Source organism: Crocuta crocuta, unplaced genomic scaffold (genome assembly GCF_008692635.1).
Source record: "Crocuta crocuta isolate KB4526 unplaced genomic scaffold, BGI_CrCroc_1.0 scaffold31, whole genome shotgun sequence".
Lineage (NCBI taxonomy): Eukaryota > Metazoa > Chordata > Mammalia > Carnivora > Hyaenidae > Crocuta > Crocuta crocuta.
Genome location: NW_027528362.1, coordinates 13275751 through 13295483, shown reverse-complemented (window position 1 = coordinate 13295483; position 19733 = coordinate 13275751). Strand labels below are relative to the sequence as shown.

Genomic DNA, 19733 nt, shown 5'->3' with positions numbered 1-19733 from the left:
GGTGCACGGGGCCACGTTTGTGGGACAGCGTCCAGGCCCATCACTGCCTCTACCACTCCCAGCCTGCCGCCCCGACGGGGACAGCGCCCACACGTGGTGGAGCCACACGCGCTGCCGGGGCCCCAAGGCGCCTGCAGGCCCCGCACTGAGCAGCCCCTCCCTGGGCTGGTATCAGCCACACTAGTGTTCCGACCGGAAACCTCTCCCCGCTGCACCTTCTTTAATAAATAAATCCCTGAAAGGCCCCAATGAGTAGGGCCAAGAAGAGCAGTGCTCCAGAAAGTCAGGGAGACCCACGGCAGGACGTGGGCACGTGGGGAGCAAGGGGTGCAGAGGCGGGCAGGCACTGAGGGGCAGGGACACGGCACCCACCACGTGCCCGAGGCTCCCACGACCTGGGCCGTCTTCCCCTCCGAGGTCGTCCCCCTGGCATTTGTGCCCACGGAGGCCCTCCGCTGTCACACCAGAAACCGGCCTGGCATTAAAAGGGAGCGGGTGGGCGGGGGTGGGCGTGTGGGCACAGGCACGTATGGCAAGGGGGGTGGATGGGAGCACGCGCACCCCATTTCTCCAGTCACCACCTTCTGGGAATAGCTCTGCTTACTCACTATCAGCGGGGCCCTCGTGCGTGCAAGGCTGTCCGGGAAATCAAGCGCCCAGGCCCCAGCGCATCCGCGTCTCACAGGCGTGCGCTGGGCTGCGAGGCCGGGACATCCACAGGGAGGACAGAGAGCTGCGGCCACGCAGCCACAGCCCCCGACAGGTGCAAAGCAGAGGGCAAGGAGGGCAGAGAAGGGCAGGCGGTCGCGGGTCAACCCTGCACCCTGGCCCGGCTTTCCCAGGACGAGAGCAGCACGAGGCCAAGAGACCGTGAGCCGCCCATCACGGGGAGCACAACGCGGGCGTTTCACCATGGGCACCAGGCAGCTCTCCTGCTCCTGAAAACAGTCTGCTGCCATCGCCCCTCGACTTCCTATAGATGTGGCATTAAGGCCCAGGCCCCGACATCAGTCTCAAGCCTTCGGAAAGCCATCAGCCATGCCTCTACCCCAGGAACGCTGTGCCCCAGACAGACCTGTGTCCTCACCGACCCCCGCAGCACGTACTCACTTTTTCTCAGGGCGAACTCCTCGTCCGAAGGCTTCCGCTCAGGCTTGCGCTTAGGGAGCAGCTTTTTCATGGTCTTCGGGCTCTTACTAAGATCCTAGGGAAAGAAAACGGAAAAAGATATTCTGACAAATTCCAAAAGCACGAATTTTTCCTGGAGCACCAGTGAGGGTGACAGCATGAAGCAGGAAGTCACTTCAGCCCCCCGCGGTGGAGAGTGTTGTACTTCACTCCCGCCGTGTGGTCCCGGCCAGCTGCCGGGCACCGGCGTGAGAGGAAGAGGCTGCGGGTTCGGATAAAACCCTCCCGTTCCTCAAGCAGTCACAGCACTGGGACAGCACATCAGGCAGGTGTCCCGGGCCCGTAGTCGCCCACGGCAAGGACACCGCGTGCCTGGGCCTGTGACCACCAGCAGGACTCAGGTCTTAAACAGCAAAACTAATGAAAACAAGAGCCTGTAAAGGACAGACTATAATTTACATAGGACCTCCGTGGGGTAAAGCATTTAGGGCTGCTGGCAATGACGAGGGCCTAGGTCCTCGGACGAGAGGGAGCTCAGCTGACACAGAGAGGTGGACTGGGACACACGGCCTCACCCCCACGCTCAGGCTCGCGCTCGGGCCCCCCATGCTTACACTCACAACCACACCCAGCGCTGTAGTCACCAGATTTCTCAAATACTATATTCCTCAGAGCACTTTTCTTAAGATGCTTCCTTTCCTGAAAGCAGGTTTAGCAGAAGCGGCCTGGTGTCAAAGCACAAGGCACAGCCCACCAACACAGGAGCAGAGAACACGTGTATCAGGCAAACCACATTCTGCCACTTTTACTGTGCACGTGCTCTCTTGGTCTCCAACAGCTTTCGGTGATAAATGCAGGGTTTGTGGGTGGCCCTCACTCAGGCCTGGAAAAGGGTCCTGGGGCCGAGCAGAGTAGCCCAGAAGTTAGCAAGCCCAGCACAAGCAAGACGTGCATGGTCAGGTCAGGCTGAGCGGGCGGACAGCCCGGGGGACCCTCTGGGCCCTGGCTCTGGGCGGCGGGGAGCTGGGCCCGCTGGCGAAGGCACTGCAAGGCAAGGCTGCGGTTCTCCGGCGATTAGCACTTTCCTCACGTCACAGAATCACAGACAGAAACGGGATTTTCCGGATTTCTGAATGCACCAGAACGAAGCACAGCACAGCTGGCCTAACACGCAGCAAAGTCACGCTGGTGCTGGCCACACTCAGACCTCACCTCCTTGTAGCAGAGGGCAGCTGAAGGCCGCAGGGGCGGGGCGGGGCGCAGGCAGCTCAGGCTCCACGGCTTGGGGGTCTTCGGAGGCTCCAGGGGCCCCCAGTTGATGGTGGTGTGCGGAGTGCCGTGGTGGGAGGGGTGAGGCAGCGTGTGGTAGGCGGGCGCCAGGGGCGCTGGCTTGCTGTCTGCGTGCTTGCCGGACGGCGCGATCGGATGAGAGGGGAGCTGGGGGTGGGCAGAGACACCGAGAGGGAGCAGAACATGACAGTTGTCCTTAGGGGTCCCTCCACCAGACCCCTGAGGTTCTGCCCATTTCTCAAACACTCCCAGTGAAAAAAACCCAAGTGGCCATCATCTCTTTACTCTCCAACCCAAAGCAGGCGACTTCCAGAACACCTGTCTGCTCTGCGTCAGGTCAGCTTGGGGGAGCAGGATGCGGGGGCCCAGACCCTAGTACCCCCCACCACCTTTGTTTGCCACGGAGGAACACCGCATAAAGAGGTCCCACTGGGCACGGGTCACAATTTTGTACAAGAACAGGCATTTCTTGTCCTGGGAAATGTGGCGAGAGGGAGGGTCGTTCTCTCCAGGGACATACTTGCCACCTGGTGATTCATGGGTAGGCAAAGCAAGGCCCAAATGCCTGTTTTCAGTGAATGAATGAATGAATGAATGAATGAGTAACTTTTCCAGGGACACAGCCAGGCCTGCTCCTGCTGACGGCTGTAAAACCAAAGAAAAACCACACTGCCTTTAAGTTGAAAATATTTTACTGTCTCTTTACGAAAAATTTTGCCAATTCCTAGTATAAAACATTTTCCCGGAAAAATCTGCTCTAATCAAAATAAAGCTATATAAAATCTAATTTTTTGGAAGAATAATAGGGTTTATTTTCCTGGAGAAACTGAAAATACTCTTATCATGTTGACAATTAAATGCAAAAAGGTTCAATGCTCAAAATCAGCCAATGACCTCAAATTACCCACAACAACGAGGCAAGCTGAAAACAGATGAAGTTCCATGAGCTGGAAATCATGAGTGAGGTCCTCGCTCACAAGAACTCTCCGTGTGAAACACGCTGAACGAGAAGCCTGGCACCGGCTGCTGCCAGGGCGCTCCAGTACCAGAGCAAACACCTCCTGCGGGAGCCACACGGGTGTCCCGGTTCGGGGGTGCCTGGGCGTGCCCCATGTCCTCACAGTTCACACGACCCCTACACTATACTATTCACACTGGTTCCTCTTTAAAGAAGTCCAGAGGTCACGATCTGTGCCTGAATGAGACTCTTCTTCAAGGTGGCCTCAGCCGAATGCAGGAGGAGGCACCTCCGAAGGACGCCTAACCCTCTAGAAGCCTGTGTGTGAGGCACACCGCCAGGGTGCTGACGCTGTGACGCAGTACTGACCGCCACGTCTCCTCGGGAACACACACGCACACACAGTAGCTCTGCAGTACACTTAGTTCCACGGAGCTAAGTGGCTTTAGCTTTCTTTTTTTCCAAGTATAGAGAGTTACAAATGGCCAGAGTCACCCAAAACGCAACACTGGCTAAAGCGAAAGGGTAGTTTCCACCTGCGAGCTATCCAGAGAAATGGAGTACGATGAAACTTGTCAGAAGGCTATGCTACCAGGGGCGCCTGGAGGCTCCATCGGTTAAGCACCCGACTCTTGGTTTCAGCTCAGGTCATGATCTCACGGTTTTGTGAGCGTAGGTCCCACATCGGGCTCTGTGCTGACAGCGTGGAGCCCCAGTGCAATTCTCTCTCTCCCTCTCTGCCCCTCCCCGGCTCACGCATGTGCTCTCAAAATTAATAAATATTTAAAAAAAAAAAAAAAGAATGCTGGCTACAGTCACTCTTCCTGAGCAAACACTGCAGCAGTGAGGAGGTGGAAGTGGAAGTGAGCCGCTTGGTAGAAAGTCCAAATAAAGCTCGTGACCACCTGACACGAACGTGAGAAAGAGGTGCCACCTGGAAAGGCTGTGTACTCACAGGGCACCTGTGGAAAGGGGCATGTACTTGAACGCTGTCTGAGAAAGAGGAGCACACGAAAAGGGCTCCATTCCAGTATCTTCAGCATAAAACACCAGTAAGGAGAAGTTTTAAACTCCATGGACACTTTGTGCTGAGCTACTGTGAAATATTTAAGTATTTAAAAAGTCAAAGAGCTGGTTAGCTCTTCTAAGATAAATGGATTTCTCAAAATCAAAACAATGAGTCAAAAGCCACATTTTAAAGCCTTCCACATGAATCTGGGCTTTTTATTATGTTTGTACTTTACAGAGAGCACATGTGGGGGAGGGGCAGAGGGGAGAGAGAACCGCCAGTCAGCCCCATGCTCAGTGCACAGCCTACGCAGGGCTCGATCCCACAACCCCAAGAACCTGGATCATGACCTGAGCCAAAACCAAGAGTTGGATGCCCAACTGACTGAGCCACCCAGGTGCCCCCAGCCCTTTGGATCACCATAAATATTTGTGTTTTTTGGTGCAACAGAACACAGTTAAGATTCTCAGGAAAAAACAAAAGCACATGTGGACCGGTGGCTCTTGAGGTTTTAGGTGAAAAGCCCCCGAAAGCTAGTCCTCTAGGTGACTCTGAGCAGAGGCAGCTCCGAGGGCCGGCCTCCAAACCACCTGCAGGGAGGCCTCACCTGGGAGCCGCCGGTGTGAGGCCATGAGCTGTGTGACAGGGACTCGCCAGGGCCCCAGAGAAACGCAGGCACGAGTGTTTACTCTCGACCCACGTACTGATGGTGCTTCGATGCACCTGCTCACCTGCTGACACCCCTCCCGGCCCTCAGAGCCCCGCCCCCCCACCGCCGCGTGGAGGGAGAAGTGCGGGGTCCTTACAGTGTGAGACGGCACAGAATGGGGCTTGACGGAGGGGTTGCCGACAGAGGCGACCTTCGTCTGCTTCTGGAGGTGGTCCACCCACTCGTGCACGTCCTGTTGGCTGGCGCAGGACACCAGGATCCGCTCGATCATGCTCCCTGGGTGGGGGGGGAGGGATACGCTGACGCGGGCACACAGGCGGACGGCGCACGTGTTCACACACCCCCCGCAGAGAGGCCAGCAGTGCTTGACACAGCCCTCGGGCGGTCCAGCCACAAAGTGCACGCACACAGTGAGCTGTCGCTCACCACCGGACAGACAGACAGCCACAAAGTCTGGCCTATCACCTGATATTTCAAATGCATTTCTATGATTTTCACTGTCCTCAAGCTTTGTGATTGTCATTCCTGTCGTCGGTAGCTTTCCCTAAAAAAGACCCCCCCCCACAAAAAAAAAACAATTAGTGCTTTTCTAGTAAAGAAGGTACGGTTATCAAAACAAGTATTAATGATTTTAGAAATGGCAGCAGCACTCCGTAAAGCGAAACAGCTGTCTGACTCTGCCACGTGCATGTGTATTACAGACTTTTACATCAAGTAAGAAACCATAACACCATAATAAAAGAGAAATGGAGCCAGCAGTAAGCTTCAGTAAGGTCTACAATGAACACAAATTCCATGTGATGCTTTTCGTCACTCCAGTCGGGCTGCAAGCAAATCACCACCAACAGCGCGGGGCAAAAAACCACCAACAGCGGCCAAGGCTCCAGGGAAGGGGCGGTGCAGGGCCACACCGCCTGCAGAGAAGCAGGTTTCTGGGCAGAGACCGGAACCGAGGGGGACTGGCCGTGGCGCAGCCGGCTGGGAGCTCCCGCGGGACGGTACATGGGGCAGCTCCCTGCCCATCTGCGCAAACGGAGTGCCCGTCACAAGGTCATCAGGTGGCACGTTAGATGGCACCGGGCATTTCTGCTTGGAGGTACGTGGAAACGGCTGTGCCCTGCGTCCCCATCTCCAAGTCTTGAGCACACCAAGTGGGGGGGCAGCCCCGGGAAGTTCTGGAGACCACGCAGCGGCAGCACCATGCTCAACCACAGCGACACCGGCGCACGGAACATTCCCGGACTCGATCCTGTTCCACGTCCCTCAAAGCCCGACGTGGATACTGACCATGAACAGAGCACGGTCACCAGCACTCCGACGCCCTTCCCAGGCCACCACACACAGAACGCGAAAGCAGGGGCCCGCTGGGGGCACGAGGCCCCCACCGGCATGTCAACGCCAACGCCCAGGGAGAACGTGGCAGGGCGCCAAGCCTGCCCCGCACAGCCGCCTCTGCTCCCTCGGGTCACAGCAGAGCTGATCCCAGACTCTCGGGGTACAAACCACAAAGCCAAAGCGTGCTGGCGGAAAGGACTCAGCTTTGTGTTTGGTGGGGGCCACCGACGAGGGGGGGCTGCTGATTTGGGGAACCGGGGTAGGTGCACTCACGAACTTGGAGGCACAGGTTTTCTGGGTTTACTATACACGTCAGCTTCATCATTACCTGTAGAGTGCTCCTTCTGGGGTAAGTGTGTGACAGCTCCTCCTCTGGGGACCAAGCTCTCTGTGGAGGCGCACACGCCACAGACACCTGGGACTCATGACCCACCCGTGCGCGTGTCCGGGACGACACAGAACAATGCACCTCGTGGCGACCCCTGCTGGCAGGACTGAGGACTGGCCAGGCCCAGAAACCTGGGAGGGGCAAGCTGCTCTAAAGTCGCGGAAAACCGCGGTGAGGCCCAAGCAGCTATTAGAGAAAAAGAAGCTACTTGACACTGCAGGTTACTTTCCTGCGGAGAGAGACCTCTCCCTTTGCGTGTCCTTCTTACATCAGGGGCCCATCTTCTCAGTGTCAGCAAAACGACCGAACGGAGAAAGGTTCCGTGATCTACTAGGTGCACTAGGCCGGCCTCGGCCAGCGTCCCCGGCTCCGAAGGAAGTGGCCAGGAAAGAAGGGCCAACTAAGACAGGCCTCGGGCAGGTCATCTCAGCCTGTGCCCTTAGGAGGCAGCCCTACGGGGTCCCTGGGTCCCTGCCGGGTCTGCTCAGGAGCAGCGCAGGGACATCTGCGGTCATGCGGAAACGGGCGCAGTGTGACCTACTCGACTCGGTGACACTATACACGCGGGGTCCGTGCACAGTACGAGGACACACGAGTCGTACTTCACGCGAAATCCAAAATAAGCCTGGAACAGACTCTCAGATCCACAGTGAACAGTAACGTGTAAACTTAAAATGTCCATTACCTGATAGATAAAACCACTCATCCGAGGGCTGGCAGACAACATCAGCAAACTACTGGGGAAGAGCAGAAGGTATCTCTCATTCTTTTCCTAATGCAGAAGAGCAAACAAACCCAAGTGATTTGTTTCAAAATACACAAATGTGAGAACAAATATTTACATTAGGCCTCATGAAACATACCGTATGTCCGTCTTTCTACCGAATTTTATCAGCTAAATTAAATAGAGACAGAATTATGATAAGGTCTTAGACTCACTGGTAGCCCAGGCAGCATCTTTTAAAAACAAGTTGGCTAAGGAGTTCACCTCTGCCATTAACTATTTTTAACTAATCTAAAGCTTTCTTTTGATAGTTAAGAGAGGACAGAAGTCTTCGTGAACAGAATGCACTGCTCAGAGCACAGGCTTGAGAGCCCTCTCCCCTCCAAGAAGAAATCTGTACAACCTTCTCAGTTGTAACTTGGAAACATTTTGTGAGCAGCCACTAGCACTGTTTTATAAAGAAAACACTGTTTAAAAACTGAAGAAACATTTCCCTAAGTTTAGAAGTGTGTGACTAAAACATGGTTTCTGGAAAGACTGAGTCGAAGCAGTAAAGACAGCACTAATTTCTTAGGATCCCCAAACTGAAGTTAGTTTCAGCTTTCTTACAGTCCGAAGAGTTTCATGTTTGAAAGTGGGTCATTCACTGTTACTGGTTTGTTTTGTTTGTACACATACACAGTAGGCAGAAACGCACCGAGAGACTGCTGAGTGGCCCAGCGAACGTGTAACTCGGGCAGTGAAACAAGATCCTGGTTTCACCTCTCACTTCACCCAAGCCCACAAGACCACTGATTTCCATAAGCAACTGCCAACCAGCAGAGAGAACAGAGAAAGTGCAATGACCTGAAGCACCAGAACGGGTTTTCTAGAATGCCCGTGTTACAGAAAAGCCCGGGCCAGGCAGGGACATACACGCTGCTCTGGGCTGTGTCTGGGGTCTAAGTGGTCCTGTCCGATGGCCCCTTTCAGTGGACACAGACCGATCGTAATTCCTCCCGGCTGGACCCAAACCAGTCAAGTGGTCCATGGTGAGGGAGCCTCACTAATATGCTGGAAGCCACTTCTATGTTAAGCAAGGATAAAACATGACAAATTAGGATACAAAAATCCTATTAAATTTGACTTTACTTTAAAATCCATTACACCATCACAAAAGCATAACATTCTAAAGTGTTTTTTCCTTCTTGCCTGCCGCTGAGGAATCTGAGAAAGCATTTACCAAACAAATTTCACTTAATCCAGATGATGGTCAGCTCTCAACCCCATTTCTCCCCAATGCATCTGAATGCTTCCCGAACCGTGCCAGCCCCGCGGCCACCCTGTCCCTCCACTCGTGTCCCCGCGCTCGGCAGAGTGGCGCACGCGGCCACGGTGCTCCTGCCCCACACACCTCGCTCCCGGCACACTGGACCATGACCTGTGACATGTAAACGACGCTGCCCAGGGTCGTGATGTCGTCCCCCTCCCAGCTCCGGATGGCTTCCGTCAGGATCTGCAGCTCCAGCTCCTTCCTCTTCCGCACCTCCTGACACTGGGCCTGGGACACACAGCACCACGGTCAGAAGACACAGGGGCTCCCAGAGCCCAGCTACTGGCCACCCGGCTTTAAGACACATCACGTCTGAAGGAGGAAATGCTGAATTCACAAGCACGGAACTAAGAGCTCTGGAATGAGAAACAGCTGTAGAACGATACAGCAGATCTTGCCGCTTTTAGAAGACATGCAAACTGCACGGGAAGGCGTTTTCTGGCTTTTCTGGGCTCTGCCGGCACAGGGACTGAGCAGGGCGAGGAGGGCGTGCTGCACGTGCGGTCAGCCAGGCGCGTTCCGGAAACACCGAAAGTGAACAGCACGGTGACGGAAAAGGCCCCCTGGTCCTCACGGAGGACACGGCCCGCAGAGCAGGACCTCCGCGAGGAACCAGTGTCAATCACATGGTGCCTTTTTAAAGGCTCAGTGACCATTTTCCCGGGGTGCACAGCCCCGGGTGCACAGTGAAGCGTGGCAACTTACCACCATGGTAGGTGAACTCCTGTGATTAGTTTGTACGGAGTACACCCTAATTCTCGCTCTCATTTTCTTTTGTCATCCAACTTTTTTTAGGTAATAAATTTCTCTACATTCATTTGTCATAATGTTGCAGGGTTGGGGAGACCACAATATGCTTAATCACTTACTGAGAGGTTTTTGAAGGCAGTCATGGATTTTTGAATATCTTGTCTATCCGGATGGTAATCCTTTGAATACAAGAAACACTATTAGCTTTCACGACGCAAACTTTTTTCTTCAAAAGGCACACCAGAGACCAGCTTGGAACTGTCCCGACCCTTTCAACCCACAGCACGACCTGTCTGTCTCAGCACTGAGGTGCCGTCCATACTCTCATGGGCCCGGTGGACTTTGGGGGAACCGAGGTTTAGAAGACACAGGCCCACGGCACGAGCAGGCATCTCCTCCCCGCACCGGGCTCGCTGCAGCAGGGGGCTGGCGAGGAAGGGGCCAGAGGGCCCACCCCTCACAGGGAAAGGTCGCCGACCTTCGCCTACACACGGCAACTTGAACCCGAGTTTCTGCCAGGCCTGTGGTCTGCTGTTCAAGAATAAGATAAACACCCACCATGAACTGATGGGGCCTTTCCCTCTTCTTACTGCACATACACTGCACATACTGTCTGTAACCACGTGTTCCTAACAGGGCTCCTCAATGCTGCTTAAAACGGAGCTTAACATTTCATAGCTTTTGGAGATTTTTCTAACAGCAGCATGGGGGAGAGAATTGAAGAAGGTCACATAATTTTGTAGACGGAGGGGAAGGAGAAAACTTACTATTTACCAAATTGTCTTGAAAATCCCTAAAGTTAAAAACCCTTGCAAAGACACTTTAGTTGGGTCCCACCTCTGACGCAGACGGCGAGCTTCCCTGACGGGAGCGGAGGGGCTCCTAGCGACGGGCAGTACCTCCATGTGTCTCTCCAGCTCCTTGAGCAGCGTGGGGTACTTGTCCAGGCGCATGAACGGTCTGCTGAGGCCAGTGGTCAGCACCAGGATCCCGGGGCTGCTGGCGCCTCTGGTCTCCATGAACTCTCCCAGCTGCTCGCTGAGCAGAGAGAGCGGGCGGCGCAGCGGTTAGAGCCCGCGGGCGGGCAGGGGAGGACGCCCACCCCACCAGCAGCACCGGGCTCTTCGTGCTTGGAGCCACACCGGCGCTGGCTACACTGAGACATGAAACGGAACACCACAGAAAGTTGATGGCATCGCTCTGGTTACGGGCGAACCCAGCTAGGCAAACCCAGCACGGGCGGTCCGCTAAGCAAACCCACCATGCCTCCCGTTCTCGCGGAGGCCACCTGAGCAAGCCTAGTTCACAGCTGAGCTACAAGACTGCCATTCTCCGGGTCCCTCAACCTGGTAAAAACAAGTAAAAGATGCTTTACGGCCACAGTGATGTGAACCAGGGCGTGGACGCCCTGGGCACGCAGGAGGCCGCCCAACAGCCTGAAGCGCTCTGTGCGAGGAGCAGGCGCGAGGCACACCGTCAGGTGACAGACTCTTCCACTTAGGCTTTAAAATGCCAAAGGCACGGTCACGTCACCACCCCGCTTAGCCTCGGGGTACAGAGCGCTGCCACACTTGTAGCCGGGGAGACTGAACGCGCATCTGGAAATTCAAGGCGCTGAAAGCCGTGCCTGCCTACCTCCCGCTCCTGACAACTCACCCCACTGCTCATCTAACCTGCCGGCCAGCAACGCCCTCCCGAGGCCTCCACGATCGTGCACTCCAGGTCCGCCCCCAAATGCTCCAGTTCAACGGCCACAGCATCTGGAGTGACTCAGGAGGGCTGGGCGCGCGGCGGTGAGCATCACACGGCACTGGCACGTCAGCACTCGTGCCGACAGGCGCTCCTGCACCTGCCTCTCTAGCGCACGTGGCACTGGAGGCCCGGCTAGGGGCCCCGCCTGCATCCGCACTGCTGCCCGTGCTCCACTCCAGGCAGGGGGGGCAGGAGGGACACACAGGCCGGGGAAGGAGCAGGCACCAGCTCACTCACCCTCTGCGAAGAGCAGGGTGACCTCGGAGCCCCCACATCACCTACTGGGAAGAACACTATAAATAAAGCCAAAAAACTGCAAAAATCCTCAAGAAAAACTGAGCACATCAGTCCTCAGGGCAGGTTGCCTGATCTGACCGCAGGGACCCAGCCACCGCCTCACCTCCTCCATCCCCTCTCCCTGCACTCAGCTACACCCGGCCACCAGCATCCAAGCTTCTTGGGAACACCAGCCACACTAAGGGCTCCTGGTGGAAGCATGCACAGCACACTTACGCTAAAGCACCTGAAACTGCACAAGTTTCCTACGGTTCAACTAAAGGAAGCTCACGCTGGAAACATCAAGAATTGGTGTTGGCACAGCCCGCCTCTTCTCCAACCACAAGTGACCTCACGTCAACTCTGCAATCATACCCACCAGAGAAAGCGGTTCACTTAACCAAACCAACGCAGAAATAAAAGGTTTCAAGCCTCAGGCTGAAAACACTTAAATCCATCACTATCAAGCTAGTCTTACGTTTCTTACGTATGCAAGACTTCCTTAGGAAGCTGCTGCTCCCTGAACTTGGGTTTGCAGAAGCTCGGTGGCTGGTTAGGCACAGGCTGCTGCACTGCAGTGAGAACGCACGCCTGGGCCGTGTGAGCAACATGGTGACAGTGTGGTTAGTAGTACCTGCCCGCTGCCTGCCCATCCATCCACCCACCCACCCATCTATCCACCGGCCCACCCATCCACATACAGGTTTTTAAGTTGACCTTTTAAAGAAACATGTATACACACTTTGTCAAAGCAAATCATAAAAGAAGGGGAAGGTTTCACATAATCCTAGTTATGCAAACTGAACACGCTTATGAGGATGAGAAAATAACTTTCATTCCTGTAACTCAGCCCTTCATGGTGATACAATTTAAAACCATCAAAGAAGTCATCGAGATACGATTCAACGTGTATGCGTCTTCAGAGCACGGGTTTGTCAGGAAACTCCCGGGACTGCAAGGATGGACACCTGGCACAGTGGTGGCCCAGTGTCTACACCAGGGGCCATGGGGCTGTTAGCCAGGAGCAGCACCCGGCAGCACCTGTGTGCCTCCTCCCTTCTTCCACATGGACTTCTCCCCACTAGCAGGGGCGGGTAACGGGGGAGTGCTCCCCTCTGCTCAGCGTAGGTGGAGGGAGAGCTGCAGAAAGGCCGGGAAGAGTGGAGGGAAGGGGACGATGGCTCCCGGACAAGCACCCTGCTGGGCACCCGCATCCCCGCAACAGCCCCCGGGGCCTGCACACAGCGTCATCGGCACGCCATCTACAGAGGAAGGCACCAGGACCATGGAGGCCTCCCTCCTCCTCAGAACGGGTAGGGGCGGACCCCAAGTAGGGCCTGGGGGCCCAGGGTCTGGCCCCTTTGACTGTGTGTAACTGCTTTGTGTCCCACACAAGGTGCCTGTGCCACACTCCACACTCCTTCCTCAGCAACACCCATCTCCTCCACCACCCTGCCCGGCCCTACACAGGAGGGGGAAAGGACAGCTTCACAGAGGAGGAACCATGCATTCCCGGCATTTCTCTAAGTGGTGGACAGCTGATCAAGCACAGCCCTGTACAATCGGAACTTTACGGTACTAGGAGTATATTCTGACTCCTTTATCTTTCTGAGAGAGACAGACAGAGCAACTGCATGAGCAGGGGAGGGGCAGAGAGAGGGGGCGAGGGAGGGAGGGAGGGAGGGAGACAATCCCAAGCAGGCTCCATGCTGTCAGCTCAGAGCCTGACACAGGGCTTAAACCCATGAATTGTGAAATCATAACCTGAGCCAAGATCAAGAGTTAGTTGGACACTCAACCAACTGAGCCACCCAGGCACCCTCAGCCCTTTAAGTATGATCCACACAGGGCCTTTCCTACCACAAGAAAAACCACAGAAAAGTCCATTCGGAAGTCATTTTAGAATCATGGGAATGAAATTTTCTGTCTCTATTTATGGCACAGAAACAGTAACAGAGCTAAGTTCTAGTCCTCACCCTCCAGAAACACCCCAACACTGAGAAGTTGAGAAATGTATGCAAACCAAAGTGACTTCTCCAACACCCATGACCTCAGATGCGAGAACAAGCACACAGTTCGGTCTTCAGAGACCGTGTTCCATCTCCTACATCCGCACAGTCACCCCACAGCTGGTGGCAGCGACTTCGGAAGGCAGTGGCTCCTTCAAGCTTAACTTCTACAGACGCTGCCAACCAAGCCTGCAGAGCACAGCTCCGCTGCAGCTACTGAGAGGACACTGTGGACGCCAACGAAGGAGCTAGCATGCGGCCAAGCAGGAAGGCAACAGTCTCAGTGCTGGGGGAGAAACAAAATTCATTTTACAGACTGAATTACAAGACCGAACGCATTTAAAATAGCCCCAAACACACGTCTCCCATCGCGGTAACGCAGACGGCCCCCGTCAGTTCTTCCACAGCACTGACAGCTTGGTGCAGGCCCGCCCAAGACTCGCTCAGAATTTAAACACAACGAACTGTCATACGATCACAAATAAGGACCTTAAAACCTCAAATCTGCACACTGAATCAATCCTCCAACAACATATTCAACACAGATATAGGGAATCAACCCGTAAGTGCGCCTGCACACGTAGGAGAGCAGGAGAGAGAGGTTACGGGTTGAGATGGCAGAATGAACCGGAGAACGCGGGCAGGAGCCACCAGCCACCGCAACCCCGTCTCAATTCCAACTTGGGCCGGGGAAGCAGGGTGTGACCGGCGGGCAGAACGGGGCCCTCGCTGCCCAGAGACCTCAGGAGGGCACACGGGCAGCACACCCTGCCACGCCAGGTGCCTGTAGGCCTTGATCCCACCCCCCATCCCCCCACCGCGACACACCATGTGGCAGCGGCACGCAGCCTGCCCCGTCACTGTGGGCACAGGCGGCACCGAAACCCAGCTGGGACACAGCGGTCACTGCGGTTATACCACACAAGAGGGATGAACATCACAGCACCTACGAGCAGGCGTCTCCCTTCAGAACGGTTTTGGAAACTTAACAGTCTGAATCCCTTTAAACGGTGTCTTTAGAACTCACTTCCACAGGGAAAGATACTTAGAATCAGCCTCAACACTGTCTACCCCACAGGCTATACTCCCAGTCTGACTCACAGTCCCCAAAAAGGAGGGAGAATGAGAATTTTTAAAGACTTACAATTTCACCCTAACATCATGCTTGCTTTCTACAGATCTCCTCACTGCCACATCACTAATTCCTGAGGGATTCGCACAAACACAGAGGTAATCCCTGCATTCAACTTTTGTGGCCATCTAACTCCCAGGAGGAGGTAGGGGAACATGCAAGGGCACACACGCGCCGTGGTTTCAGGAAGGTGTGCGCCCACCCAGCAGCCCCCCCCACATACACAATGGCGAGGAGGCATACTTAACCAGACAGGGGGCCGCAGTCCTTCGGGGCTCGCTTCCACTAACACCGTATATCCCAATGTATATTCACTGGAGGGCACACGGAGACCCCTCAGTATGTGAGCACACCGAGAAACAAACGCCCAGGGTCCTCTGGGGCAGGGGCGCAGATGGGACCCACAATTAGCATTCACACAGGTGCACTCGCATCGCTCAGTCGGTTCCGACCCACACGTTCTGCTTACTACCTACAATAACCGTACCAATAGGCACTTTGCAAGGAGGAATCTAAAACCCAGGGAAAGCAAGGGACTTACCTGCAGCTCACCAGCTGAGTCTGAGGCAGGACTCAAACCCGGTCAAAACAAGCCAGAGGCCCTCCCTCCACTGCCACAGAACCCAGCCACACTCACAGGATGCTACACTTTAGCCTCAGCTCAGTTTATAAGTAGCCCAGCCATGTCTGCTTACCAAGGGTCTTTAAGTTGAATTGCTTCATTAACTATTTAACTATAACTGGGGCGCCTGGGTGGCTCAGTCAGTTAAGCACCTGACTCTTGATTTCAGCTCAGGTCATCATCTCATGGTTATGAGCGGGAGTCCTGACAGTGCAGAGTCGGCTTGGGATCCTCTCTCCCTGCCCCCCCCCCCACTTGCGCTGTATTTCTCTCTCAAATATAAGTCAACTTAAAAAATATATACTTAACTAGGGGTGCCTGGGTGGCTCAGCTGGTTAGGCGTCTGACTTCGGCTCAGGTCACGATCTCACAGTTCGTGAGTTTGAGCCCTGCACCGGGCTCTGTGCTGACAGCTCAGAGCCTGGAGCCTGCTTCAAATTCTGGGACTCCCCCTCTCTCTCTCTGCCCCTCCCCTACTCGCTCTCAAAAATTAACATTAAAAAAAGTATTTTATATATAGGTTATATTACTATAACCTACCCTTTACACTACTAAAAGTTTTTTTCATTTATGGTTTAAAAAAATTTTTTAACTGCTGTTTTCAAAAGTCACTGTGAAAATTTTCCTAACACACTTACTCAAAGCTCATGCCTGAGAAGCAGAAATGGAACCTCGGTACTCAGAGCAGCCCCGGCCAGTGACCGAGCCACTCTTCCACAACCTTCTGGTTCTTGGGAAAAGATGTGGCCTTTTCTCACCAAGCCAGCAGGAAATATGTCAGCTCCACTTGCTTTGTTTCAGGTTGAAAAGCTGAAGCTAATGGTCTCAAATTTAAGGTTGTACCTGTAAGACCCAACCCTAATTTTATTATTATTTTTACAGTTAGAAGAGGTTTTATTCTTCTAACCTAATACACCCAAAGTACAGGAGTATTCTCAGATGAGCTGAGCTCCTGCAACACACCCCAAGTATCAAACATGTACAAAGTAGAGTGCAGGGACACAGTTCTGCGCTGGTGACAGGTGACTTGCAAGGAGGCTAGAATTCATTCCAAACTATACTTGGTCACTCATATTTGTGTTCAGACTATTGTTAAGCAATCAAAGTTCCTAGGATAATAAATTTATTCTATTCACTGCTCTCAGGCCAGGCCCATGTGACTACTGAGTACATGAAATGTGGCTAGTCGAACTGAATTTTTAATTTTGCTTAAATTCATTTCAATCTTGGGGCGCCTGGGTGGCTTAGTCGGTTAAGCGTCCGACTTTCGCTTAGGTCATGATCTCGCGGTTCGTGGGTTCGAGCCCCGCGTCGGGCTCTGTGCTGACTGCCAGCTCAGAGCCTGGAGCCTGTTTCAACCTGTGACTCCCTCTCTCTCTGACCCTCCCCTGCTCACGCTGTCTCTCTCTCTCTCTCCTAGAAATAAATAAAAAACATTTAAAAAAAAAAAAAATTAAAAAAAAAAAATTCATTTCAATCTAAATTTATATAGCTACATCATTAGATGGGCAAGCTCTAGAGATATGGTCTTGCAATTCTGGGGCATAGAATAACTTAGAGTTTGAAGAGCACACTCAGTATTACCAAAACATTTTCTCTGCCAAGCATTTTATATTTACACACACACACACACACACACACACACACACCAAGTAAAACCTTGGATTGCGAGTAACTTGTTCTGTGAGACAAGCCAACGTTTCTAAATCAATTTTAACTTGATAAAGGAGTGATGTCTTACAATACTAGTAGTACGGGATGCCCAATGTCACACAATCACAATTGAGTCAATGGTTCTTAAAATTCATTTTGATATACTAGTGCTTTGGATTACAAGCATGTTTCCTGAATGAATTATGCCCACACACCAAGGTTTTACCATATATAGAAAAAACTATATACATGTACATATACATGTATACATGCATACACGTACATACACACATACAATGAAACCTTAGCATATACGTAAATACGTATATGGGCCCTAATTGTCAATCCAGCATTTTCTCTTGCAGCTTATCTAATTTCACTTCCCATATTCCCACTCTTAGAAACTGGGAGAAACAGGATTCTGGCATCCTGGATTTAGCTTGCAGCCCCATTCCAGAATCCTACCAGCTCCTCCAATCCACTGTCCCAAGGGCTCCAAGCTGAAGGGAGACTTTCAAAATACTGTTTTCTACTCCAAAAATGGTACTCAGCACCTCAGAGACCCCTTACCGATGCTTCTCAGGCACTCAGCTTAAGAGATACTTTTAAGGCACTATAATCGCTGAACAAACAAGTGAATATCAGCACTGTATTTCCTGTAACGTGTGGCCAAAAAGAGCCAACATGGAGGGAACCCCCCCCAAGAGGTCCCTTCCCTCCGGGTAAGGGTGTCCGGCAGGCACACCTGTGCTCCGTGAGAACGTTCACTGCAGATGGGTGGTTGGCACAGTACGCAAGGTACAAGGCTTTCATCTGCGGCATCAGATTTAAAAAGCATCCTCCGACTCTCTGCTGGGCTTCTGGCAGCCTGGAGACACACAAGACAAAGGAAATAATCCCAAGTTTCATGGATAGAAAACTGCCAAGTAACAAACACAAAATCCGAGACCTCCTGGTAGACCACCTCCATGAAAACAAAATCTACAAATCTCAGAACCTAAGTGTTCACACGGCAGTCCGGCAGGGAGAGCACCCACCCTGAAAGCTGCTCTGCTAGCAGGCATCAAACTCACCCCCTTCCTTCTCTCCCACATCCAGCCGCCACCACCCACCTGTGCACTGCACAGCCAAAACCCCACATCCCTCCCCCGGACAGGGAGAGAAATGCACACATTTCTCATAGTTAAGTTGTTGGTGAGGTTTCTACTTAAGTAGCATCAAGACGGGCGTGCACACATGTGCACACACACGTGCGCACGGACACACACACACACACACACACACACACACACACACACACACACACACACACACACACACACACACACACACACACACACACACACACACACACAGCCTGCTTTCCCTTCAGCTGAAAGCTGGAGATGGAGCACAGCCATAGACCCCCCTCTTCCCAAGTCTAGGCTGGGACAGTTGCTGAGCCTGGAAAAGGCATAAGCTCTCAAGAAGAAGAAGAACAGAGAGGGGATGATCAGCACCAATGGTGGATGCAAAAAGGCACACGCAGCATGGTCGTTAACCGGGCAGGCGCGGCAACCCCAACATGGAGGCCAAGCCCTCAGGTGGGCCCCACCAGGTAAGGTGCTCCACCTCCGACTACAGCCTCATTATTCCTACCAAAAGGCCTTCTCCCTCTTGCAGACTCGGCCGCTGCTCACACAGGGCAGCTAAGTCCTACTGAGTCAGCAGCTGACACAGCCTGACCCAACCGGGCACAGGACTCGCAGCTCATGCTCCTCCCTGAACTTCAGTGTTCAGATCCGAACATCTGCGGTGTGGACAGGAGATCTGTGCTTTCACAAGCCTCAGGAGAGGCCCAGAAGAGGCGCTGCAAACGTGCTGCAAAAACATGAATGCCTTTAGTGCATCTTCTCTACTGCCGGTGGGGAAAGCAGAGGTGAACACCGACTTCTTCCCAGGGCTGGCCTCCTGCAAAGAGCCCAGACTGACGGCAGATCACCTCCACTCACCAGAAGGCAAGCTGCGAGTCTCCAACTCCTCTCCACGGCCACCTAAGGCACGGCTCTCACACACAGCAAACCACTCCAGGGGGAAACAACGTGGGTGTCTGAAGGCCAGCACTGCCCCTGCGCTTCCCCTGTGCACCTTCCGGGAGGAAGGGCCCGCAGGGACCCTGGATCCTACTCCAAGCTCAGCCAGCTGTGAGCCTGGGGCCCGGGAAGGGCACAGCACCCCTCCCACTTCCCACACTGACAAAGACAAGAAGCTACAGGAAGGACAAACCAGAGACCAACCAGATTCCAAGAGAAAAAGTTACCTGGTCCTTCTGGTGACCTAAAGAACTAGAGTCTGAAGTAACAAGCGTCCCCCTGCTGTATCAAGTCCACGGGCAAATAAACATCAAAGGTCACGCGGAAGTTCTCACACACATCAGGACTACAAGTCCTCCAGCACCCGGCAGGCACTCCGTGAACTACGTTACTCAGGTGTGTAAACTGACCCTGACCCTCTCCTGTCTCATGCTCACCGAGGACAAACTAGTCACACAGGAAAAACAGTCCGTCTGGGGGAACACGCCTCCCACCCTCCAAACCCCTGGAAAGACAGCGCCAAGCCCAGTCCGGGCGGGCAGTGCCTCCCCGCTCCTCGGCCTCCCGCCGGCCAGGACAACACAGGCATGGAGCCCCTTCCTCCTTGGGCCCCTCACCCCACCCCCCCCCCCACCCACCCACCCCCCCCCCCT

At 53.7% G+C, this 19733-nt stretch overlaps 1 protein-coding gene across 2 annotated transcripts in view; it reads right to left on the bottom strand.

Annotated features, from left to right (window-relative positions):
• The window catches only part of ARHGEF7 (Rho guanine nucleotide exchange factor 7), a 74598-nt gene that overhangs the window by 18824 nt on the left and 36041 nt on the right, over positions 1–19733 (bottom strand). For both annotated transcript variants that reach the window (XM_077753913.1, XM_077753914.1), the window contains exons 8-16: positions 17754–17876; positions 10464–10602; positions 9684–9743; positions 8896–9042; positions 7464–7550; positions 5521–5599; positions 5192–5331; positions 2341–2565; positions 1111–1204 (exon numbers count right to left, since the gene is read on the bottom strand). In XM_077753913.1, coding sequence (XP_077610039.1) covers positions 1111–1204; positions 2341–2565; positions 5192–5331; positions 5521–5599; positions 7464–7550; positions 8896–9042; positions 9684–9743; positions 10464–10602; positions 17754–17876 — 1094 coding nt within the window. The remainder of the gene's footprint in view (positions 1–1110; positions 1205–2340; positions 2566–5191; positions 5332–5520; positions 5600–7463; positions 7551–8895; positions 9043–9683; positions 9744–10463; positions 10603–17753; positions 17877–19733) is intronic.